General features: G+C 46.6%; 1 protein-coding gene across 1 annotated transcript in view; it reads right to left on the bottom strand.

Moving 5' to 3' along the window:
- CTNND2 (catenin delta 2) overlaps positions 1-26,733 on the bottom strand; it is an 840,020-nt gene that overhangs the window by 114,529 nt on the left and 698,758 nt on the right. Inside the window, exons 14-15 of the mRNA XM_045285280.1 lie at positions 13,050-13,223; positions 1,593-1,743 (exon numbers count right to left, since the gene is read on the bottom strand). Coding sequence (XP_045141215.1) covers positions 1,593-1,743; positions 13,050-13,223 — 325 coding nt within the window. The remainder of the gene's footprint in view (positions 1-1,592; positions 1,744-13,049; positions 13,224-26,733) is intronic.

Genomic DNA, 26,733 nt, shown 5'->3' with positions numbered 1-26,733 from the left:
GCAGTTTAGACCATCCTTCCGCACTGATGACGTGGCATGCTGCCTCCCCCCAAATTCCTAACCGCCTACCCTGCCACCCCTTAAAACAGCAGTCCATCTTTCACCCATGACAGCCTCTTTACTGGCTCTACTATCCCTCCCGACAACCACACCAGAAGACCCGCTTCTGCTTGTCATAATCTTCTCTCTCGAAGGCAAACCCCACAAAGAAGGCTTTGGGTTATGCCCATTGATAAAAGAAGGCTCCAACGAGTCCATGGAGGAATTTCATTACTTCATAATTTCATTTTGTCTACCAGCTTTGTGAAACCCCTTCCTAACAATCCAGGGCCCCCAACAGGCTTAGAGCAAAGTACATCAAAAAGCCCAAACTCACGTTGTGACGTCAGTTCAGACCCATAGCGACCCCGCAGGACAGAGCAGAACTGCCCCATGGGGTTTCCAAGGTTGTACTCTTTAGGGAAGTAGGCGGCCGTATCTTTCTCACAGGGTGGACTAGAGCCATCGGCCTTCTGGTCAGCAACCAGGCACTTTCGCTGCTGCGCCACCAGGGCCCCTTTGAACAACGTGGATTTTGAAGAATGATCCTCTGAAGAAAGAGACGGGGCCTATTGCCCACTTAGTGTTTCCTTCGTGAAAGAATCTATGTTTTCTGAGGACCAAAAGAACTGAGCTGAGAACAGTGAGTTTGGTGTAGTTTGGGAAGCAAAATGGAATTACAGCACCAGAGCAGCGGTACCGTGGAAGAATTCTCAGCCCTGTGCTAGAGATCCACTCAAGTGCCATTCCTGGTCACGCAGCCCAGGCGTACCTGTGGCTATGGCGCAGAACGGGCTCCGGTGGAGCTTCAGGACTGAGAAGGAGCAGGAAGAAAGGCCTGGTGAGCTACTTCCGGGCACTAGCACACAAAAAGCCTACGGAACACAATGGTTTAACCCATAGCCCGAGGATGGTCCAGGGCTGGGCAGCATCTTGTTGCTTTGTGCCGGGGTCCTGGAAGCTGACTGGAAAGGAGCATGCCTCATCCACAGACCACCAGAAGGGCAGGAAGAGTGACCCAGATCCCCTCAGTACTGAACAGACCATCTCGCGGGAAGCAAATAGGCTGTCAGGGAACCAGAACATCAAGGGACCAGTAACGAGTACCTAACATCGCACTTGGTTTTAAGTTGAAATAATTAGTGATGTCGGCAAACACCCTGCTCCCACCCTCTGGTCTCCAACACAAACAACCTAAAACACAAATTCACTCCCACCATGTCCATGTCACTCACAACGACCCTGGGACAGAGTCGAACTGCCCCTGCGGGTTTCCGAGACTGCCACTCTTTACAGGAATAGAGAGGCTCATCTTTCTCCAGCAGAGCGGCTGGTGGTTTCAAACTGCTGACCTTGTAGTCACCAGCCCAGGGCATAACCACCATGCCACATTCCCCTCTAAAGGACAAATCCGGACCCTGGATTTCAGCTGGAAGTTGAGCTGGAAAAGTAAAGCCTCTAGTGAATGTTACATTTCCCTTCTGCACACGGCCCCAATCTGGCAGCCTGCAAGACAGACAGAGCTTCCACAACGGAGCTGCCGTGGCTCTTACCGATGAGTTCCTTGTTTCTGACGTCCAAGGCCATGTTCCGCAGGGCGGTGGCCACGGCACACACCACACGGTCGTTGTCTATTCGCAGCAACTCCACGAGGATGGGCAGCCCTTTCTCTTTCCGGACAGCAGCTCGGATGTACACTGACCACTGCAGAAGGAGGCAAAGGGGTGTTAGCAACAGAGCAGGAGGTCTGGTTCATGGGAGCCGAGACTGCTGCTTAAAATAGGAGCCAGAGAGGTTGGGTGAGCAAGACCTACTTGTAGAATGAGTGCCCAGGTGGGGCACATGGTAGATGGTTAATGCATCTGGCTGCTAACTGAAAGGGGGGAGGTTCAAGTCCCAGCCACAGGGGCAGTGTAAGAAAGGTCTGGAGACCTTTTTCTTAAAAATGGCCCCTTGGAAACCGTATGGACCACAGTCTGGGCCCACACATACGAGGTCACCCTGAACCGCAATTGGAGCCACGGCAATTGGAAACTGGGCATTGTAGCACAGGTTGGCTCTGTCCAATACGTTTTTTAAAATGTTAACTTTATTACTTTATTAATTGATTGGTTTGCCTTCCAGGTTCCACCTGTTTGCCTCAGGTTACACCTGAGCTTTCCCTGGGCCAGCGTGGTCAGCTCCTCAGGATGAAAGCCATGACCAGTACATCGAACGCTTGGAGAGGGTTGGATCAGGGACAGGAAGGCCTGGCTGTGGACATGAAGAGGTATTCAGAAAAAGCATTTTATAAAATGCTTGATGCTGAAAAAGGAGACATTGAGGAAGGGCTGAGTGTGGGTGATATTTTTAAACAATGTCTGGACATGTAAGGACACAGAGCTTGCTGGTTAAGTGGGGTCCGGCCACTTGCTGACAGTAAGAAATGCCTGAGCCCCCCAAAAGGCAGGGGTGTGGAGAGGAAGAGCTGGGCCTGAAAATCAAGGATGCAGATTTCAAAGGCGTTTGTGAAAAGAAACAAAGGTGGAAATGTATGGTGTCCAGTGTCGTAATTTCATCTCCTAGTTTATTATGTAATCTCATCAGCCATTTGTTTGGAGGTTGGCAATTCCAGAACATCATAGAACACACGGACATTTAAATTTAAAAAATCCAAAAATCATATGAGGTGCCACGGAGTCTATTTGGACTCCAACAACCCAATGTGTATCAGAGTAGAACTGTGCTCTGGAGGGTTTTCAATGGCCAGGATCATTCAGAAGTAGATTGCCAGGGGGACTCTGGGTGACTTCCAACAGCCAATCTTTCAGTTGGTAGCTGAGTGCTTAAGCCTTAGCATCACCCAGAGACTCCTAATGGAGTTTGCTAATGCTTAAATCAGAAATGCATTTGCAACATGAGGAGAATGAGGAAGCCTTCAGATTCATTTTATGGAATGCAGCCAGACTCACAATTTCGTGTTTGTTTTATACCCTTCCTTAGTGTCCCGAGAAGAGGGTATCATAGAAAAATCAACAAACATAAGGGCGTAATCTATCGCAATTTCATGATAGCATCTAAGAACATCACACTCATGGAATGAGGTCTTGGGGTCCATGGCAAGTCCTCTTGGGGACCACCTCTGGAGGAGCAGAGCCCTCCCACACCTCCCCCACTGGCCCTTTCCACCTCCCCTTCCCATAGGGCAGGCACCCCAGAGCTGGCTCTCACCTGTGGCAGGCAGGGAGCCCCCTCTGGCAGTGACCGTAGGGCATATGCCATGCCTGCCACATCCTCAGCCCAGCCCTGCATGAAATATGAGATTGAAAAAAACAAACATCTTCATCCCGTCCTACATCAGAAGTCACATTCACATAGCTTCTTATCACCATCAACTCACAGGGAATACGGCTACCTGCCCCGTTTTGTGTCTCAAGCCCTGGAGAGCCAGGGGTGGTGGGCCTAGAACTCACGAGAGTATCTCTGGATACCAGCCCCGTACTCAGGGATCAATGACACACATGGGAGGTTTGGGCATTGATTCCTGAACGTGTCATTCCATCCCCCGAAGGAAGGCACTCCTGCCCCACACCAAATGCCAAAGCCCACCATTGCTCTTTGCATCAGACAAGGATGTTCTCCTTGTAGATCTGCCTCTCCCAACCCCTTGGCCCCACCCAGAAGGGAACAGAGCCTATTCTCTAAAACTAAATAAGGAACCTAGAGAAGGGGATAGAGAAGAAGCCAAGTATTGGGTCAATGCTTACATCTAGAACAGTGACTATCAACAGCATGTTTTCATACCGGGCATCCAGCCTTGCCCTCTGCAGGGCCTTTAGGGATATCCCTGGGAATTCAGGCAGGTTGACCCATAGGTTGACCCAACATCCAGTTTTCCAGTTATCTTTCCTAGACCAGCTAATGGCTTCTACATATGCATGCTCTTTTAATTATCCAAATCTCTTGAAGTTCAGCACTCTGGTTATTTTATAAACAAAGACACTGAAAGGCAAAGTGGGTGATTAACCGGCCTGCAGAGCCCTGCTTTACTATCCTAGAACACGTCACTCCAAACGGTTCTCTGTGCTGTGGACAGTGTTTCTTCCTCTGCCTTCATCTTCTCCCATCTGACCAATACTCTGTGCTCTGTCTTCCAGACATTGCCCGTCCCTCTCTGTCCATCCTTCCAAACTGAGAAGAGCACTAGGCAGCATCTGAATAAGCCATAATGGGAAGAATATAACTTTGTTTTTCCCTCTTAGAAGCCCAGCCTATTCTACTCCCTGCATGTTAGATGGAAAGAAGATTTGGTGTTGGGGTTGGGAAATGGTTTGGGAGTAACAACAAAGGGCGGAGGATGGGCAAACACACCCATAAGTGAAAGATACACATGTGTGGCATGAGGACAGGGTCAACAGTGGGATGCTCTCCCTGTATTAACAGGAATACCTACACCGTCAACTTGATACTTAAATGACTGATGCACAACAACATGGAGACGTGTGCATGGTTTATGGAAAGTTTCCAACATTACCTCTGAAGAGCCCTGGTGGGGTAGTGGGTTACATGGCAGGGTGCTAATCACAAAGACAGCAGTCTGAAACTACCAAAAGCTCCACTAGAGAAAGAAGAGGCTCTCTACTCCTGTAAAGAGTTATAGTCTCGAGTCCCATAGGGGAAGTTCTGCCCTGCTTGACCTATAGGGTCATTATGAGTCAGAACCAACTCAATGGCAGTGAGTTTTGTACACGGTCACTCAGAATAAAGTGTTTACTTTTCCTTCAAAAGATGTTGCAAGTTTCCACAGTTTTCTTGATCTGCACTGTGATGTTTTTTCATGGACCCACCTACCAGTTCTGGAGTAGGCCCTGCAGATGATCCTACATGCGATCCCCATATGGATCCCAGAAAGGAGGAGCTAAAGTATAGATAGGGTTCAAAGAGAGAAAGGCATGATGTGCGCTAGAGTATCTGGGAAATGGAGAGCATTCACAAATTCTCCCAACAGAGGCATTCAGAGATTCACGTAGTTCTTCCAAAGGAGGGGTGAGGTAGAAGTCTTTTCAATAAGCCTTGAGCTTCTGCAGACAAAATGAGGTGCTAGGACCTGAGCATGTCAGTGCAGAGGGGAGGGACAAGCTCGGGATGAATCAGGATGCCCTTTAGTAGAATGGTCCATGAGTGAAAGACAGGATGCTTACAGATTCAAAAGGATGAGGGCAAAGAGCAGGAGTGGAAGAGGAGGGAAAATAGGAGGAGGGTGATTTGGCCAGGAGTAGCAGGAAAGAACCATGGTACAAACGTTTCCTGGCTTTCCCAGAGAAGGATTCAGGAGGTTGATGAACCCCTGAAATAATCCCAGGTCACCTTTACCAAAGGAGTGTGGTGGTGTAATAGGTTACAAGTTGGGCTGCAAATGGAAAAGTAGGCAGTTTGAACCCACCATCTGGTCCAGAAGAGAAAGAGGTGGCTTTCTCCATCCATAAAGATTGACAGGCGCAGGGACCCAAAGGGGCCCAGCCAACTCTATCCTACAGTGTTGCTAACATTTACTTAACACTTAACACGTTAGGCACTGTTCTAAATTTTTTGCATTCATTAATTCTTGCAATTCATATATCAACCTTGTGTGGTAGACATGATCACTGATCCCATTTTACTGCTGAGAAAACAGAGAAAACACAGCCTCCAATGTTCTCCCAGAGCCTTCCTGTGGGACCATCATTCTCTTCCATCCTCAGAAAGATATATGCATTCTAAACGTCTGTACTCACAGTTGAGACAGTCCTTTAGAAACCAACCAATTAGCCTTGGACTCATTTGAATTAAGGTGCTGCGAAGAATATTGAAAAGTATCATGCACTGCCAATAGAACAAACAAAATTGTCTTGGGAAAGTACAGCCTGCATGTTTCCTTGGGAAAGAGGCTGTTGAGACAATTATCTCCCATACTTTGGTCATGTTTTCAGGGGAGACCAGTCTCTGGAGAAGGACATCATTCTTGGTAAAATAGAAGGGCACTGAAAACAGAGGAAGGCCCTCAATGAGATGGACTGACAATGGTGGCGGCAACATTGGGTTTAAACATAATAATAACCGTGAGGACGGTGTAGTTCTGGGCAGTGTGCCATTCAGTTGCAGGTGAATTGCCAAATTTTGTTTAACATTTCTAGTTGGGGAAGAAGTTTGGTTGGGGGTTAAAACAGGATTTTGCTGGTGTGTTTAAAAGAACTATAAATGATGGAATCAAAGGTCTCAGCTGGTTTATTGGAAGTGTGCTCTCTGGCTCCTCATCCCCTTTCTCATACCAATAACCCCCTTACATACCTCTGGGCCACGTCCATTTTTCTACCTGAGCATTTACCCAGATTTTAAAAAATGTCTTGCTGACATGTTTATTATACAACATGGCTCCTAAGGGAAGAACCCAGGTCCTGTTTATGTCCTTATCTCCTTTGTCTTTCAGTTTCTGGCTCACAGAGATTACAAAGTATTTATTTGATGAAAGAAAAATGCCAGGTGGGTTTGTAACCACAAGTGTGTTCGATTTCAGAAGAGTGTTCTCCACTGAGGGGAAAGATGGGAAGGAACAAGACTGTTCTGGAGAGGACCAGGGAGTCCCAGTCTCACTTCTACAAGTGCGCTGAGGGGTTCAAGTGACTGCGTGCGCTTTTGGGGAGTGGGTTTCAGAAGTCAAGCTAATCCCTTAATTGTGGCTCCTCTGTGTGATGCTAGCTTGGATCAAGGCTTATGATAAAGTCTGGAAGAAAATAATATTAAGTCTGGATGTCCTGAGCTACTGCAGCTCTGATTAGGGCGTGCCAATTTGTGCCAGTTCTTCTCTGACTGGATTCCTCAGACAAAGGACCATGTTGGTTTCAGTTTTACAACTGTGTGCTCGGTGACCAGGAAGTTTCTTTCTGTAACACATGGTGTCTGAATCAAATCAGCTTAGTAGACGATGGTCCAGCTGTATCGTCCAGGGCTTTCCAGATGCGGTTCCATTGTCTCTTCACCGGCATTGTTGCTTCTAAGAAATCTGCTGTCACCTTCATCTTTGTACATGTCCTTTCTTCTCGCTGTTCTCAAACTTTTCTCTTTGTTACTGATTTTGAGCAATTTGATTATACGCAATATCTTGGTATGGTTTTGTTCGTGTTTTTTGTTCTTGGCAGCTTGACCGATCTGTGGTTTAATGGTCTTTCCTATCTTTGTTAATTTTTCAGCCCCTATTTCCTAAAATATATATTTTCTCTCGCCCCTTCCTTCCTTTTCATTCTTCTTCTTTGAAGAGTCTGGCTATGCGTATATTGGGCTGCTTGGAGCTTATCGATGGTCTGCTCATCCTCCCTTCCCCCTATGTTTCACTTGGGAAGTTTCTATTGCTTTCTAAAATCCCACCAATTTTTAATTCTGCAAGATCTAATCAGTTGTCAATGTCAACTTTTGTGTTTTATTTTCATATATTGTATTTTCAACAGTATGTTTTAGTTGGGTCTTTTCTATATTCTCCAGATCTCTCTTTAACTTTGTGAACATACAGAATTGTTAGTTTGCAAATTTAACATCTGGATCAGTCTGATTTCTTCTCATTATGGATCATGTTTTCCTATTTATTTCTTTGCAGGATAATTACTTTATGGGATGTCAGACATTCTTAATTTTAATTGGTTGCTTGCTGAGTTTTTTCCCCCTATAGATACTTTTTGCAGGAGCCATGGTTGCATAGTGGTTACCTGTTGGGCTGCTAACTGTTAAATAGTGGTTACTTGATGGGCTGCTAAGGTCAGCTGTCCAAAATCACCAGCTGTTCCACTGAAAAAAGACAGGAATTTCTACTCCTACAGAGAACTGCTATCTCAGAAACGCACAGGGGGCAGTTCTACTATGTCCTGTTGAGTTGCTATAAGTCAGCATTGAACTTGGTTCTGGGGCTTGCTAACTTACTAGAAAACTTTTATTTCTTTCATTCTTGCTTTAAGATTTGTCAGTAAGGATCAGAGCAATGTTTAGTGTAGGAATAACTATTCCCCATTATGGAGACAAGAGTCTTCTGAATAATCTACCTGTGGCTTTTGGAAGTTTTCCAGATTGGCTGTCAAGAATGCAGTCTGTTCCCATCCCTAAATGAGTGCCAAGCCTTCTTCCCTCTGATCCCTTTTGAGAGTTCTTTCCCAACTCTTGGGTACTTTCCTCACGCAATGTGCTAGTCAGTTCCCTATTGGATATTCAAGGCTACCTCTGCCAGAGTAAGGAGTTCTTTCTCGGCAGCAATCTCCTTGTCGATCCTCCTGTCTGTGGATGCAGGCTTCCTTGTTTACTCTGAACACTAAGCAACGTCTGTTCAACTCAGGGGGTCTGCTGGGTTCTGCACGGGTTGCTTCCTCCAATATTCATGGCCTGGGAAATGCTCAGAAGGCAGTGCGCTGGGGAAGCCGGAGGGATTGCCTCATTTGCCTCCAGCCTCACAGACATCTCTACTCTTTGTTGTCGAATGCCTAGGGTCCTGAAAATCATTATGTAGTGCTTTCTTTCTTCTTTGCTGTTGCTCTTTGAAGGAAGGTCAATCCAGGCCCTGCTCCTCCATCTTGGCATCTTGGCTAGACGTGGAAGTCTGAGGGGCATTGGTTTGTATAACCTGGGATGGGAGTTCTGTGACAAGACGGCAGAAATCGGGTTGCTCAATAAAAAGAATTAAACTAATACCAAACAATGAAGCTACTGGCTTATTTTATAGCCAGTTTGGATATATACGGCCTTGACAGGTGCGGCCCTTGGGAACAGCGCTACTTACCGAGCCCTTGCAGGGAGACGCACGAAGTCCTGGGTGATGAGTCCCCATGATGTGGCCACAACCCTGCTCCTTTCTATCGTCTCCCTTTCAGATTAGACTCATTCTTGGCCTGCTTTAGGCTACTCATCTGAGTTTATTGTTTGCAGCATACAGCTGCATGGGCACAGTTCTTATTTCTAACCCACTAGGCATTGTGCTCCAGGCCCTATTTGTATCATAACCTTCCAAGATGCTTCTTCCTTTATATTTAAACCATAAGCCATGCATTGCACTGTTAACTAGGACAAAGACAATTCTCCTTGCCTAGAGATCAACGCGCGATTCTTATTTTCATTTGTTGCTCTCTACTCATCTTCTCTGGTTCACGTTTACATCTCAAAAATGATTGCACTTTTGACACGAACTGCAGTGTCCTTCTCCAGCCTGTGTTCTCTGCCTCTAGAGACAAGTATCAACGTTCCTAGTAAGCTTCTGTTATGCCAAAGATTCTGGTTTTTTGGGTATTAAACCCATGTCAGTAAGAGGTTACCTTACTGAATATTAGTAAACTAATACCCACATATTGCTTTATTCCATCTCATGCAAATAGATGCTTGGAGAATCATCATGTTTTAGGAGAATATTCTGCGTATAAAGGTATCTGAAATGTTTGACTCGATAGCAAGTAAAGCAACACAACAACCAAAACAACCTCCCTGCCATCAAGTAGATTCTGAATTATAGCAACCCTATAGGAGAGGGGAGAATGCATCTGTGGGTTTCTGAGACTGAAACTCCGACCCTGGAGGCTGGTGGTGTTCAGCCGCTGACCCTGAGGTTAGCATCCCAATGCATAACCACTGTGCTCTCAGGGCTCTTTGTAAGCAAGCAAGGGAGACCCATTTCTATAATTTACAACTTGTGTTTCATAATGTTCACTTACAACAAAACTAATCCATAAACTAGAGTTGAAAGCACATTTATTCCAGTTTTGGAAATCTTCAAATGACTATATCGAATTGTTTTAATATTCTGTGATGAATAAAAAAGTATACTGTAAATAAGAAAAATGTATCTGAAGTATCACTTGGCTTCTGCCATAATACCATAATACCATTTTCCTGATGCCCATAAACCAAGCAATGAGTATTTTAAAGTTCAAAAAGTATTTAGGCCATTATGAAGATCACGTTTGGTAGTCAATTTCCCACAGAAGAAGAGCGCATATGATCTTCCCATAAAGAGAAGTTATTGTTTCAGATGATGAGGTCTATAAAAAGCTGTATCCATGTAAAATTCGGGTATTTTTCCTCCACATTTCTACTTTTGTTGGGGATGTAAAACGTTAAGGATACTAAAAAAAAAATAACAAAACCAAAACAATCAACAATGCTGTCTTTCCACAGTTATCAAAACACAGCCTAGGACCCTGTGTGTCGTCATGAAACACGCTCCCATTTTAGAGTCTAAATCAATTTTTTAATTACTACAAAATCAAGACAGTTTTAAAGGAAGATTTCAACGCTTGGTTTTTTCTACACAAGTCATTCTGAAATATTTTTTAAATGCTAAAAGGCACTGTTTGGCTTAATGGCTATTTTCTAACGTCTGCCCTGTAGATTGCCCATCTTTCCTTCTCATTGGTTACTGTTTGGTGCGTCAAGTCTGTCCCACTGCAGAGCCTCTCTGTACAACAGAGCCATCCGCATAGTCATTGTCTTTGAGCCCCTTGATGCAGTCACTGTGTCCCTCCATCCCCTGTAGGGTCTTCCTTTGACTGCTGACCCTCCACTTTTCTAAGCATAGTGTCCTTTTTGAGGACTGGTTTCTCCTGATAACACATCCATGGTACATGACACAGAGTCTAGCCATCCTTGCTTCTAAGGAGCATTCTAGCTTGACTTTTTCCCCAGATAGATTTGTCTGTGGAATTTTCAATACTCTTCACCAATACTGTACCATCACTTAAATGTGTCAATTTTTCTTTGGTCTTCCTTTTTCGATATCCAATTTTTCACATGCTATGAGGGGGTGGGGAATACCATGGCTTAGGTCAGGCACATCTTCATCTTCAAAGGGCCAGTCTTGCTCTTGAAAACTTTAAAGAGGTCTTGTGTAGCAGATTTGCCCAATATAATCTGTCGTTTGATTTCCTGATTGCTGCTTCCATGAGCATTGATTGTGGAATCAAGTAAAAGAAAATCCTCGACAATCCTACCCATAGAATATGACAAATTAATAAACTCTACACTCTAGTCCAGTAATGTGATGAACTTTTAGGCATGCTCATGTGTCTGTATTATGATCAGGCTTTTCTTATGTTAAATGTGTATATTTACAGCCACAGATATGCCTTAACTATCTTCTATTCTAGAATTATCAGGGTAGTCATGAAGCAGATATCACAAAGAGTCTAACCTCTTAACTATTGGGATGGAAATCTTGTTAAAGTCAAGCCTCCTAACATTAATAGCAACATTTAAACATTTTCCTGATGACAAAGGGTCAGCCTTATGAATATGTCAGTCCAATAAACAGGACAGGCAAGATATTGAATAGATTCTGACCTCATGTTTATTAAAAGCGAAAAAACAAAAACGTTTTTCCTTGTGCCATCAGTGTACTCTACATACTGCCCTTCCTATGGAGGGTCTGAGTCCCTGGTTAGAGGAGGTATTCCTCCCATGTGTCATGTGTAATCGGATGTGGGCTGAGTGTGAGCCTGGCTGCTCATCTTGGTCTGGAATATGGGCAACTGCTTCTGGAGTGTGCACTGAAGGGCATTCTGCATAAAGGAAGGGGCTTTAAGAAATAGCTTTTGTTGTGTGATATCCACTTTGGTTATTCAAGACTGTTCCATTTATTTCTCAGTAGTTTCAATTAGCCATCGAAGAAGTGACGAATCAAGTATGGTCAGGGGTTGGGCTATGCAAGTTGAGGTGTTACACCTGAGAGAAGAGAAAGCGTTACAGTTGAGACCCGGGTGGTGGGACTGATGGATGACAGAAGGGAGAGAAGGGCAGGCTTTAGTTTTCCTGAGAAGAGAGGGTCGAGCTCCACCACAATGGCCTCCCACTGACCTGGGGTTGCTGAGAATTGTCTAGCTACGGATTTATTTACATGAACAATGTTGCTGTGAAGAAAGTGAGCATTCAATAAAAGAATGATTCCTGAACACCCCCAAGTTTCACGCTTTGATATTAAGTGAATGAAAACCAGGTAGCAGAAATCTAAACTGGATTTCTGGATATTTACCCCAAATGCCTTCCTTCTTCTAAAGCAGTAGTTCTCAACCTTCCTAATGCTGTGACCCTTTAATGCAGTTCCTCAGGTTGTGGGGACCTCGTAGGTGGGCATATCTGCACATGGGCAGACCCGCCTGGAGATGGATAGAGGAGTGGTGTCTTGGTTCCTAAGACCATCGGAAATATGGTCTTAGGCGAGCCCTGTGAAAGGGTCGTTCGACCTCCAGAGTGGTCGTGACCCCCAGGTTGAGAACCGCTATTCTAAAAGGATACAGTTTTTTTGAGGGTGCAACCACAACAAAAATCGGTGTCCCACAACTTAGTGATTCTCCATTTCATGAATCTCTTTCTACCCCAAAGAAGGCTTGGGAAAACTTTCCATGAAAACCAATCCAGAATCAGTGGTGCTGACAAGGGCTAAGAGAGAAAGGGCATCTTTGGATCCTCTCTAATTCTATAGGTGATTTAACATTGTGGACAGAGGTCATTAGCAACACCAAATTTCTCATGAGGTAAATATGCCTGTGTCCTTCTCCGTTGGGGGACTCTCAAGTTGTGAGGGCAGAGCCGTTCTAGTTGTGCAGGGGCTGGGGGTGAAACCCAGGGCAGTCTGAGGAAGGTTCACATGGGCTTGTGTTGAGATATCAGCTCCCTTTAAAAGTCAACGGTAGGACTTCAAACACATCGCACACATCAGTGCCCCCTGAAAAAGAAGGGATGCAGCTGCACATCCAAGACCGAGAGCCCCTCCAACATTCTCTGAGTCCACACTTCTGTCCACCCCTCTGAGATGTGAGTGGTGGTCCTTCAAGGCCCCCTGAACGTGTTAAGGAGACTTTTTGGAATGGAATACCATTCTAAGTACAACTGCTCAATACAATGGGCCTTTCTGGAGTATCCTTCAAAACTGTACTGAACTGCTTTTTCCGCCCTCCCCAAACTGGGCTTCTGTTATTTTCAAAGGGCTGGGTCATCATTCCAGATTTCGCTTTATCGTAATGAGGTAGTCATACCTTCCAGCTCCCTGCAGCCAAGTTCTGCAGGGCGCCCGCCGCCCCTTCGAGCGTGTCTGGGTTTGAGCACTCAGAGAGCAGCGTGAGGTAGGGTTTGACTATAGATGGGTGCCACAGCATCTGGATCCCTTTGGGTGGTTCTGCGCAGTCTGGAAGAGGTCCTACTCCATCCCACTGGTGGAAGAAAAACAAGAGAGTAAACTCTGAGTTACATTCACTTTGAATCGAATCTAAGGAAACACAAGAGGATGTGCCCCTCCCCTCCCCCCTCCAGAAAGATGGCTCAAATGTACAAAGGACGATCAGCCAGGCATTAAAAGTTGACCCTGATGACAACGAGGTATCCACTTGGGCCCATTATTGGGATAACATTCGACTGAACAAGGCAGGGTGCAAAGTAGTGAGGGGCTGGTGCTTCCAGTCACGAGGAACGCATCACAGACATCTCTCTAATGGTAATCGAAGCAAATGTCAGTACATTTTCAGATTTCGGTGCCCTGGCCTGTGGAATTTTAAAGCCTTAAAGAGGGGAAATAATGATTCTGATCTTTGATCACACACAGTCTTTTGTGTGTGTGTGGGGGGGGGGCAAAGAAAATAATGAGAGTAAGGATGAGGGAAAATATGACATTATTTAAACAAAATTCACCTTGGAGAAAATCACAGTAAAACAAAACAAGTCCTTGGTAGTTTTCGAGTCTAGATATTAAGCTATTAAACGAGTGTGCTTGTGTGTACAGATGATCTCTTTAAAGAAACAGCCTGAATAATTACATAAAGTAAGATGTCTTGTGGGTACATTCTGTCCTTAGATATTCATGTATTTGTATGTATGTCTCTCTCTATAGATGTGTAGGTATGTGTACACGTGTGTCTTTATATAGGTGTGAGAGTAGGTAAATCTATATGCATGTCTGTATATATATAACTATATATACACATACACACATACATACAGGTATATATTTCAGGATCTGAGGAAGTTCCTTTGTTCGGAAAATATTATTGTAAGAAAATATAAGCTTACTTGCATCTTTGCAAGGTGAAAGATTGAAATATTGATAGAGATAATGGAACTGTCACAAATGATTTCAAGAAGTGTGTCATGCATTTTCCAACACAAAAAATAGCAGCCTACGCCTTCTTTCAGCTTGGCTTAAGCTGCGGCTAAAGCTCAGAGAAGAATGAGAGGATGTTGGACAACCCCTTCAAGGTCATTTCCAATGTCAGTGTCACTCAATCTCACTGTGTTACAAGAACATTCAGTGTGGGCAGCCTTTTGTTCCTTTAACCAGAGCCATTTCTAAGGCGTTCTGAGATGCTTTTGCAACTATGTATAGACTGTCTATGGGATCAGTGCATCTCTTCTAAACATAAAGGAAACAGAATCAAAAATAAACCAGCTGAGGCTCCTTAATCCTGGTTCATGATTTGAGTAAATCTTGGTACCCGAGGTACAAAGACGGAGCTGGGCAAAGACAGCAGTCATTTCTGTAGCGTGCTGACTTCAAACCAACAGTGAGACGACTGCCTTCTCATGGGATACCAAATTGGAGTCATTGCATCTACTTACCAGTGCAACAGGATGTGCAACAATTATTACATTTATCGTTGATGTGCTATGTTTTTTCTTTTTATCATTTTCTATTTGGTTGGCTCCTTAAGTATGAAAAACTATTACCTTTACTAATAATATTAGAAAAAGTCAGTTCCCAATCCACAAAACTCAACATGCATGAGATATCCCAATCATGTAAGGGCTCATGTGATAATCTGGGTGATAGAGAAGTCCTATATACATACTACATATTACATGTGTACACACACATACACACACTCACAAACCATGAGAGCCAAAGGATAAACCACTACAAAGCCGTGTGTTATCCTTGGCTGGGTTTCTTCTTATTCTCCTCCTGAAACTTCTGCATCATGAATTAGGATGAATGGTTACATCGGTAGACAATTTCCTTCTGCTCTGACATGTGATCTATGCAGCTCTTAAAGACCTTTTATTGCAATGCTTTCTCAATGGCTACAGGGAATATCCGAAGGAAATAAAAGGCCCACTGATGAGAATATGGATTATCTTTGATGGCGCCTACAGATGGAGTTCAAAGGGGCCTCAAAGGGGCAAATTCGCACCTTGATGGCACCCTGGTGTGTTAATTCCCTTGCTTCAAAGCCAGGGAACATATCTGACCTTCAGCTCAGTATTTTATTTGAACTTTCAATGAGTTAACAGGACGTAAAAAGTATCCTCTGTCCGTTTGAAAATAAATTTTCATCACCATTAAAATGGCTGGGCATTTTCTTGCTCAGACACTTGGGACTGCATGATCTAGCTCATTTACATCACCGCGTGTCTGTCAGCATGTGGCACCATGGTGACTTACAAGTTGCTGTGCTGTCGGAGGCCAAGCTAGCAGTATTTCGAACACCAGCAGGGTCATCTGTGGTGGACAGGTTTCAGCAGAGCTCCCAGACTAAGACAGACTAGGCAGAAAAAGTAACCGATCGACTTCCACAAATCAGACAATAAAACCCTTATCTATCACCATATGTTAGAGATAAACCTGATGTTAGACAATAGCCCAGGAAGAGGCAAACCTACCCTGGATCATAAGATGGCTCAGGACCGGGCAGCTTCTCGGTCTGTTACAGGGCAGTTCACACTGAGCTGAGGTGGACCTGATGGTCATTCACTCCCACTGTAAACATCAACCAGGCTGTTGGGCGAGGGTGATGTTGGGAACAGAGTGAAGCCATGAAACAGCTCCGCAGACAACGTTCATGTACAGGTTTTAGAACCTCACACATGCAGGGCTCACAAAGCTAAGAGTGAGTGGGATCTGATCGGAGGCATTTCGCTTGTTTGTTGTTTGTCTGTGTTGCTGTAGTGGCTCGCCTGGTAAGCAAAACAAAATAGGAAAACACAAGACCCCAAACTCACTGCCATTGGGTTGTTTCCAATCGTGGGCAGAACCGTATCGGACAGCTCTTGTGGGATTCCAAGACTATACGTTTTTACAGGAGTAAAAAGCCTCTTCTTCTGAGAAGTGGCTGAGGGCTTTGAACTGGCGACTTTGAAGTTAGTAGTCCAATGGGTAGCCTGCGTAAGCAGGTGTTGGAGTGCAGGCTAGCTTCACGATTTGATCAAGGAACCGTCTGGGTGACAGGCTGCCAGCAAAGCAGAGGATATGTGGCAGGAACATGTGATATCAGTAGACAGATCACAGAGCAAGCCAACAAGCCAGTGTATTTTCTGCTCTCAAAAGGAGCCGTGGTGGAGCCGTGGGTAAGGGCTGGTCAGCTAACCACAGGTCTGCCATTCACGTTTTGGCAATACACCCTGGGAGAAGGATGGGCTGTCTGCTACGGTAAAGAGGGATAATCTCCGACACCCTAAGGAGCAGTTCTACTCTATCCTATAGGGTCACTAAGAGTCAGAAATGACCCCATGGCAGTGGGTGGGGAGCACATTATCTTATTTTTTTCCTGCTGAGTTCCAAGGCAGGGCCATAAGGCTCGGACCAGTATTTAAAAATCAGTGGACATCTGACATCATTCATTGTCCACAGCTGCCTAGAATGGGAAATTGGCATTCTCTTTCCATAAAGCCACAAAAGCTTCTGCCATCCAGTTGATTCTGGACCCATAATGACCTTATAGAAGTTTCAAAGGCTATCAGTCTCTACGGGAGTAGACAGCCTCATCGTTTTCTCCAAGAAAGTGATGCTCAAAATCCCTCCGGAGAGAAAAGAAGAAAGAGGAAGCCCACCGCTTTAGAAGTCAAGTACCCCTTGCCATGTGGGTCTATGAGGGGTCTGGATTTAGTCGTGGTCAGGGAAGGGGTGCCAAACCGCCACAGCATGGAACTGTCAGGCCAGGACGAAAATCAGACTGATGTGGGATGTGCTCAGTATGAGAAAAGAAAAGAAAATCCTCCTTTGGGCTTGCTTTGACTACTTTTGCTGTCCCCAAGGTTTAAACTCTATTTGAAAGATGCCCATCTGAGTTGGAAAGGCGATGGAAGAGCAGAGCCCATTTATTTCTCCTATGAGATAAAGATGCAATCGAAGGATAAACATCAGCATATTTAAGAAGAGAGACACAGTGAGAATGCCTTCACCCGCCACCAAGAGGCTGCACAAGCTAGGGGTGCGTGAAGACGCAAAGACTCATGGGAATCATCCCATCCCCCAGTCTATGGGAATCCTGAAGGAGCAGGATACACAAGGAGGCTTTCAGCATCTCTCCTCAAGTCAGCCCCAGTCTCTGACTTCCAGAACCTGCTCTACGGCACCATGAGTCCGCAGACAGAAGCTGACCACGTTGTGAATTTCAGAAGCCTCCGGATGCACCCTCCTCCTCTCCACCTATGTCATTGTACAGGCCTTGACAGTCAGCTCTGGATACACAGCCGAGCTGGCGTATGAGAGCTGGGTCCCCAGAGCATGCACAGAGAGAAGGCTGCTGCCCAGCTGGATGTCACCAACAACTCCCCACTCACTGCCATCCAGTCAAGGCTGACTCATGGTGACTCCTTAAGATAGAAGAGGCGAGTCCCCGTGGATTTCTAAGACCGTAACTGTCTGGAGTGGAAAGTCTCCTCTTTCTCTTGTGGAGTGACTGGTGGGTTCAGACTGCTGACTTTATAGTTAGTAGCCCAAAAAGTAACCCACTAGGCTACCAGTTGAATGTTCCCTCAAACTCAAACCAAACTCCCTGTAATTGAGCCAATGCTGACTCACAGTGACCCTACTGGATAGGTTAGAACTGTCCCTGTTGAGCTTCTGAGACGGTAATTTAAAAAAACTTTTTATTTAAAAGAGCATTTTATTGGGCTCTTACAACTCTTATAAGAATCCATACTTCAATTTGTACATATGTTGCCATTATTATTTTCTGAACATTTACTTTCAATTGAGGCCTTAATATCAGCGCCTTTTCCCCTCCCTCTTCTCCTTTCCTGACCCCTTGATAAATGATAAATTATTATTATTTTCATATCTTGCACTGACTGCTCTCCCCCCCCAAGGTTTCTGTTGTTCATCCCCACCCCCACTCCCCACCCCCGGGGTGGGGGGGGTGGGGGTAGTGGTTATGTGTTGATTATTTCATTTAGTTCCCGCTTCCTAACATTTTAAAGGAGTAGAAATTCCCATCTTTCTCCTAAGAAGCATCCAGTGGTTTCGAACTGCTAACTTGCGGTGAACAGCAAAATGCACAACCACTGGGCCGTCGGGGCTCCTCTGTATACACCACGCACAGAATTTCGGGAACTCATGGCTCTTCCCAAGCTCAAATCTAGATCCCGTGGCTTACAGGGCTTCCTGCAACCTAAGAGTACGGCACACTTGTTTAGGGAATATGCTCACACTCAAAATCTCACTGCCATCGAATTGACTCTGACTCCTGGCAACCCCAGAGGAAGGACAGAATAGTTTGCCCCTTTGGGTTTCCTAGACTATAAATCTTTTTTTTTAAATCATTTTATTAGGGGCTCCTACAACTCTTATCACAATCCATCCATACAGCAATTGTGTAAAGCACATTTGTACATTCACTGCCCGACTATAAATCTTTATGGGGGTAGATAGCCTCTTCTTTCTCCCTTGGAGTGGCTGGTGGTTTTGAACTGCTGACCTCGTGGCAGGCATTATTTAATTGTTGGCTAACCCAAGCCAGACCAAATCTGCTGACATCGAGTTGATTCCAACTCAAAGGGACTTCACAGGAGAGAGGAGCCCTGTTCCACAGAGTCTCCCAGGCTGTCATTTCTACAGCAGTGGCCCTGGTGGTGCACCGGTGCCAAGTGTGGCTGATCACTGAAGAGGGATTGCTTCCCAGCCTCCCATGGTTCAGGGAAAGATGAGGCAGTCTGCATCGGTAAGGACTTAGAGCCTCAGTAACCCCTTGGGGAAGTTCTACTTTGTCCCATTGGATCATGATGAGTGGACATGGATTTAATGGTAGTGAGTTTGGTTTTAGTTTTAGGATCTTCATGGAAGCTGACTGCCACATCATTCTCTTGGAATGGCTGGGGGGTTCAAACTGCCAAACTTTGGTTTAACAATTGAATATTTAGGCACTGTACCACCAGAACCTCTTGGTTTCCAGGATACATTTTATTTCACTGGGGTCCTTGAAACTTCAAAACCAAACTCACTGCCAAATTGATTCCATCTCATAGTGACCCTGTAAGACAGGGTAGAACGACCCCCATGTATTTCTGAGACTGTAACACTTTATCACAGTAGAAAGCTCATCTTGCTCCTGAAGAGCAGCTGGTGGTTTCGAACTCCTGTCAATGTGGTTTGTAGCCCAATTGGGAACCTGCTGCAGTATCAGGGCCCCAAGTGATTCAAAAGTAGAATTGTCACTGCCATGCCAGAGCTCCTGGCTCCATCCCTGGCCAATGAATCATATAAGCAAGCCATCACCTGTCTCTCATGGAGATTTGAAAACTACTATGAAGCTGGTCAAGTTGTAGTGGAGCTACCACCCCAAGATGGACTAGGAAGAAATCAGCCAATGAAACAGTTTTCAACCTCATCGTCTGACCTGCAGTCCATTCTGGGGATGGCACAGGACTGGGCAGCAATTTCTTCTGTTGTAACTGGGGTGGCCATGAACTGGGGACTCACTGAACTATGGAACCTGGGTGGCAGAGTGGAATCTATATTGGAATGCTAACTAAAAGGTCAGGAGTTTGAGTCCACCAACCCCTCCACCGGTGACAGATGAAGCTTTCTGCTCCCATAGAGATTTACAGCTTTGGACACCCCCGGCGACCGCTCTACTCTGTCCTCACTGGGTCGCTCTCGGCCAGAATGGACTCCTGGCAGTGGGCAGGGGAGAGAACAGCGACAAATGTTATTTTTAGGAGATTTCAGCGGGGTGAGGTTCATGAGGTTTAGTCCTGTTCACAAGAGCCCAGAGTCATTGACACAGCGATTAGGCTTGAAAACATCCTGGGTGGAACGTTCCCCTCTTTCCTTGTTGGTCAAACTGTCACAGGATGGTCTTTCTCCAGCAGTTGGCTTCATCAAGCTGTGTTGGCCCCCACAACCACTAAAGAGCACCCCGCCCACACACACCAAACCAACCAACCAACCATAAAAATGGTTGATTACCTTCCACCTTCATTCAGAAAAGGTGCATTCTGGTTGTAACCTCTCGCCATACTTACTCAATCTGGGTGCTGAGCAAATCATGCGAGAAATGGGATTATATGAAGGAGAACGTGGCATCAGAGTTGTTGGAGGAAGGTTTATTAATAACCTGCAGTATGCAGATGGCACAGCCTTGCTTGCTGAAAGTGAGGGGCCTTGAAGCACGTGCTGATGGAGATGAAGGACTGGAGCCTTCAGTATGGATTCCATCTCAGTGTCATCAAGTCCCAAGTCCTCACAAGTGGACCGATAAGTAACATCATGATACATGATGAAAAGGTTGAAGTTGCCGAGGTTTCTGTCTTGGATCCACAGTCAGTGCTCACGGACGCAGCAGGCAAGAGATCAAAAGACAAATTTCAATGGTTAAATCGGCTGCATAAGACCTCTTTAGAATATTGAAGAGCAAGAATGTTACTTTGAGGATGAAGGTGGGTCTGACCCAAGACGTGGTATTTGCAATTGCTTCAAGAGCATGTGAAAGTTGGACAGTGATTTTGGAAGGCAGAGGAAGACTCGAGGCATTTGAAATGTGGTGCTGGGGGAGAACCTTGAAAGTATATCGCGGACCGCTAGAAGGACAAACAGATCTGTCTCAGAAGAAGTACATACAGAGATCTCCTAAGAGGCAAAGATGGCAAGACTTCCTCTTGTACACTTTTGACATGATGTCAGAAAAACCAGTCCCTGGAGAAGGACATCACGATTGTTAAAGTGGAGGTGCAGAAAAAAATAAAAGAGAAAGGTCCTCAACTAGCTGGCTGGACACAGTGGCTGTGACAATGGCTTCAAGCCTAGGAATAATTGTGAGGAGGGCGCAGGGCCGGTCCATTGAAGATGAAACGTCCTACTCCCATAAAGAGGTTCGGTCTCAGAAACCCACAGGGGCAGTTCTCCTCTGTCCTCCGGGGCAGACTCCGTGGCACCTAGCAACAACCACTAGCCTCGCCTGCCTTGGTCGGAACAGCAGTGCCACCAATCGGATGTCTTGCACAGCGTTCAAGTGATTAATTCCAGCTTTTTCCTGGGGCGATGAGTATTTGAAAACACCCCAGGCATCTGTATGAAGCTCCAAGAGAATGGCTGCTTTGGGTTGACTCTTGGGAGCTTGGGAGACAAGGGGAGTCAGAACTTCTGAGGTCCCGGGATGTTGAGAAGAAATTGGCTCTAGCTGTTGCAGGGTCTGGGAGAGGGGCTGCGATTGATGGCCAATCAGCTGCATGTATAGGGCAGGGCCTTCTCTCCCTGCTGGTTTCAGGGCTTCCTTTCAGCAGACGCCAGGGCTTTGCATCTGGGATATTCGAAGGCGGAGCTAAAGAGGAGGCCGATAGAGCATGTTCTGAACAAAACAACTCCATGTTCAAGGTCACCTTCAGGGAAGGCCTTGCAGGTTGGCCTCCTGTGTGGGCCAGGGACCTGAGGGAGCCTACTCCTTGGGAGGATGGCTGGTGGACAGAGCCTGGGGATGCTGCCCGTCACTTCCCAGGGACAGGCAAAGTGAAAGAGGCTTGCCTGCCCCTGCTTAAAGCCACTGTGTTGGAACCAAGCAGAATACCACAAGTCACGGGAATTCCCTCTGCTCCTAACACCCCCAGTCCATGTCTACCCAGACCACCCTCCTCTCCCTTCTCTGCCTGATCATGGCGTCTGATCCACACACCCTCACCTAGAATCCCAAATACCAAATTCACTGCCAGCGGATGAATTCTGACTGATAGCACCTCTGCATGACAGAGTAGCTCTGTCCCACAGGGTTTCCACGGTAGTAGCTCTTTGCCGGAACAGGTCGCTGTATCATGGTCTGAGAGCTGCTGGTGGGTGTGCACAGCCAACCTTCTGGTTAGCAGCACAGTGCTTCACCTACTGTACCACCAGGATGCCTTCGTCGACTATCAAACCAAATCAACTGCCACTGGATTCCAGGTGACTCATAGCGACCCTGCAGAGCTCTGGTGGCATAGTGCACTGGGCTGTGAAACACAAGGTCAGCAGTTCGAAACAACCAGGTGCTCCATGGGAGAAAGATGAGGCTTTCTACTCCCGTATATAGTTAGTTTCAGAAACCTGCAGGGGCAGCCCTTCCCTGTCAGGCAAGGGTCTGACCTGAGTCAGAACCAATTTGATGGCAGTGAGTTTTGTTTGGGACTCGTGACCCTACATAGCAGTCCTGAGATTGTCAATATTTAAGGGAGCACATACCTTCATCTTTCTCCCTTAGATGGAGAGGACACTGTGTTTGAACCTCTAACCTTACAGTTAACAGCCAACACTTTGACCACAGCACCATCAGGGCTCCTTTGTAGACGATAGGAAGCAGACTTTTTCTCACTACTAACTCACTGGCATCAAGTTGTCTCCAACTCATAGCGACCCTACGGGACAGGCTAGAACCGCCCCTGTGGATTTCCAAGACTGCAAATCTTTACGGGAGTAGAAAGTCTCGTCTTTCTCCCAAGGAGTGGCTGGCGGTTTTGAACTGCTGGCCTCACGGTTAGCACCCCAAAGGTAACCACTACACCACCGGGAGGTTTAGCGTTTTGAGTGGAGGGGATCTACTTTACACTAGAGGGGAGGAAGAAGGGGACAAACCACATTCCTCCTTAGGACCTGGCACAGGAGAGTCACTCCAGCGACAGTGCACAGCTGGTGCTTTGGCAGGCCACTGAGAATGGTGGCTTTGGGGACATGAAATACCAAGACTGGGATCCACACACCAGCGGCTGCTGGCATATGGTGAGGGGAACGCCAGGAGCCAAGCCTGGAACCTGCTACGAGGCAGGAGCACAGGTGAGCCGAGCAGATGGCGCAGGAGGAAGCATAATTAAGGAGCAACAGGAAAAGTACCGTTCCTAATAAGGAAATGAAAACTTGTCTGTGTGTGGACAGGGGAAGTGGGGGGAGAAGATAATAAAAACCACCTTTGATCTTCATGGGGCCCTGAAACCCCCTTCCGGCCAGAGCCACACTGTGGTAACAAACACACATCACACTGACGTGGAACTTGCACAGCTGTCCACAGTGAGTGGTTACGATGCTTTTAAAAGCCAGCTATTTGATCTAGATTTTCACTTGCGCCTCTGAAGAGCTCGTGGGGGGAGCGGGGAGGGGCAAACTGACAGCAGTCGCTCGGAAGATGAGCTCACCAATCTAGGGGAGGAGGGGGACAGCAGACTTCCGTCCACTGGGGAGCGAGGCTCCCAGAGTGGCGTCTGCATCCCTTCACTGCAGGTGGGGCGCTGTGGAACTAGGGCTGTTAAGTTGTGCATCTCCTCACAACCACCAACAACAAACATTAAATACTGCTGGAGGGAAAATAAGCAAGAATCGATCGGTAGGCAGTTCCTTAAGGGTTTCGGTGTGATGTAACGACACATAAACTCATTAACCACTTCCACGAGTGACAATTGCGAAAGGACACCATGTTCTAATAACTTGTTGTTGTTGTTGTTAGTTGTCATTTACAACCAGCCTGGTTTCTGGAGACACACACACCCAAATCCCAAACTCACTGCCACCGTGTCTATGCCAACTCAGAGGGAGCCTGTAAAACAAGAGAGACAGTCCTTGTGGGTTTCTGAGACTCTAACTGTTTCAGGGAGTAGAAAGCTTTGTCTATTCCAAGGAGCAACTGGTGTTTTTGAACTTCTGGACTTGTGGTTAGCAGCCCAATGGGTAAACCATTGTGCCACCAGGGCACAGCAGAGCAAGCCTCTACCATCCCCATGATGTGTTGAGCATGAGACCATGCTAATCCGTAGGATTCTCACGGGCAGTTTCTAGATTGCCAGGCCTTTCTTCTTCGTTGGTCAGTCTGGAAGCTCTGTTGAAATGTGGTCGGCATCACAGCACCATGGACAGACCGCTGGTGGTGGTGGTGGTGGTGGTGTGTGTCGGGGTGTCCTCAGGGGGTTGCTCAGTGGGGACTCAGGTCTGGGTGAGCATTGTCACTGAACCCTAAGGCCATCCTGTCCTATCGTCTCAAACAGAAATGTTAGTATCATATACTCATTCTCATTCACATAGTTATGTTTTGTATTTACAGGTTTATTTCACTATCTTTATGAACTTATTTCATATGTTAATTATAATACTCTCTCCAATAATAGGAAATCAGTGAATAGCATTTCCCGGCAGAAATAGCACAGGAAAGGGCCTGTTCCCAGGGGCGAAGGCCTTCTCTGAACCCAGTCCAGTCCTAATGTCAGCAGCCATTAAGATCAGGGAGCTAAGGCTGCGGTGTCTGCTTTTGCAGAGCTGAGGAAGAAGCTCCGTCCTTCCATGTTGGGGCCGATTGCTTTCAAGGGGATGAGACAGCAGAGGGAGGCGGGGCCCTCAGAGGGACGAGGCTGGAATCTGAGCCGCAGTTCCAACACTGGGAGAAATCAACCCTGATCGCAGAGCGAGTTCTGTCTCAGAGGAGGCTTCTTCCCTCTTCTTGTCAATCCGCACCCTGAGTGACCCAGGGGCAGAGCAGGGAGCCTGCATACTGTGCCCCTGTCTGTGCTTCACAGGGTCGCTGTGAATCGGAACCAACTCCATGCTACCGAACAATAGTCTCGATGGAAGCTGACGTCACATCTTCCTCCTGCAACGTGACTCACTCCCTGTCATGGGGTCCATTCTGACTCACAGTGACCCGATAGGACAGGGTAGCACTGCCTCTGTGGGATTCTGAGACTGTAATAGAAAGCCTCTCGTTTCTCTCTCAGAGGGGCTGCTGGGTTTGAACTGTTGACTGTGGAACTACTAAGCCTGTGGAGTGGCAGGGGGCTCACACCACCAATCTTGTGGTTCATAGTGGAGTGTTTAGCCATGACACCGCTGGAGCGCCCAAAGTTTCTTTAGTGAAGTTTCATGTTCGATTGACTGCCAAAAGAACAAACAGGTCTGTCCTGGACGAAGTACAGCCAAAATGCTCTTCTGAGGCAAGAACTTCATCTCTGGTGCTCAGACATGCTGTCAGGAGCGAGCAGTCCCTGGAGAAGGACACCATGCTTGGTAAAGCAGAGGGCAGTGAGACAGAGGAGATGGGTTGTCACTGTGGCTGCCACCATGGGCTCAAGCACAGGAACAACAGCAAGGATGGCACAGGACCGGGCAGTGTGGGGTTCTGTTGTGCATGAGGTTGCTATGGGTCAGAACAGACTCCCTGGCTCCACACAACACCACATGGTATTAATGCCATTTTCCCAATCTGTCTCCCCAAGCCCCTGCATTATCGGAAAGTAGAGGGCACTTAGTCCTGGGGCAGACCCAGGGGCTTATGGGTCACCAGGTGAGTCAGGAAACGGTGAGCCCTGCCTGGATGTTTCCCTTTCCCTGCAGCTGTGCCTTGCTCGTGAACACCTGCAGGAGGGAGCGGAAGGGACTGGGCTCCCAGGTGAAATGGTGCCATGAAAGGAAATGATGAAAAAGCCCCATGAAAACGCTGTGGGCTGGTGTTTACTGTGAATCCACACCGCGGAGGCTCGGAAGACACTTGGCAGCTCCATTTAGTTGCTGCTTTGGTGAGCTGCCCTCCCGTGATCCCTGACACCTGGGCAGCCCAAGGATCTGGTACCCTGCAGGAACCTGCATCCCTGCAAGGATGGGCTCCTGTGCTCGACAGCATTTCCAATGGCTACCAAGCCTTTCTTCCTAGTCCTTCTCAGTCTGGAAGCTCTGCTGAAACCTATGCAGCATCCCGGCTCCCTTAAGTAAACCCAAACCAAGCCCTCTGCCCTCTGGTTGCTTTCCAGCACCACCTCATCTTTCTCTCCTGGAGCAGCTGGTGGGCTCGAACCACCAGTTTGTGGTTAGCAGCCTGACGTGTAACCCAGAGTGCCACGGGGGTTCTTAGAGAAGGAGAAGTGGCTACAATGAAGCATTCCAGTACTATCTAGGAATCAGATGTAAGCATGCATCATCATTCATCTTGAAGTTAACCACTTCCTCCCTCCCTTACTCAAAGGAGCCCAGATGGTGCTGACGTTAAGTGCTTGGCTTTCCACTGAAAGTGAGTTAGTTTGAACCCAGCAGGGACTCCATGGGAGGAAGCAGAGACCCTCTGTGTTCCTACAGACTACAGCCTGGGAAACCTTATGGCGAAGCTGCCCTCGGAGTCAGAATGAACTCGGCAGCAGTGGGACAGGCTTGGTGAAATCATTCTTGGAAGTACAAGTAGATCTTTGGAACACGGGTCAGCGAACTGCTGCTTGAGAGCCACCTGCGGCTGTTTCAATGCGTGCATGTGGCTCTGAAGTAAAACTGAAAACAGAATGATTTTCGTTTCATTTATGAAGATTTTAAGGCTATGACTTGGATAATGGTGATTTCATTTGTTTGTAAAAATGTACTTATGGCTCTTGAACCATTTTTAAATTGTTGTGAGGGGCAGGATTGGCTTGTCTGTCTCAACAGTTTGCTGACCACTTGTTTAGAAAATAGTGCATTGTGATCTAACACGTGCTTGTGCACATGGACAGAACACACACACACACACACACACACACACACACACACACACA

This window comes from Echinops telfairi, unplaced genomic scaffold, assembly GCF_000313985.2.
Source record: "Echinops telfairi isolate 266 unplaced genomic scaffold, ASM31398v2 ScPeMD7_7469;HRSCAF=8507_1, whole genome shotgun sequence".
Taxonomy (NCBI): Eukaryota; Metazoa; Chordata; class Mammalia; order Afrosoricida; family Tenrecidae; genus Echinops; species Echinops telfairi.
The sequence above is the reverse complement of the archived record's forward strand: the minus strand, read 5'-3'. Positions and strand labels throughout refer to the sequence as shown.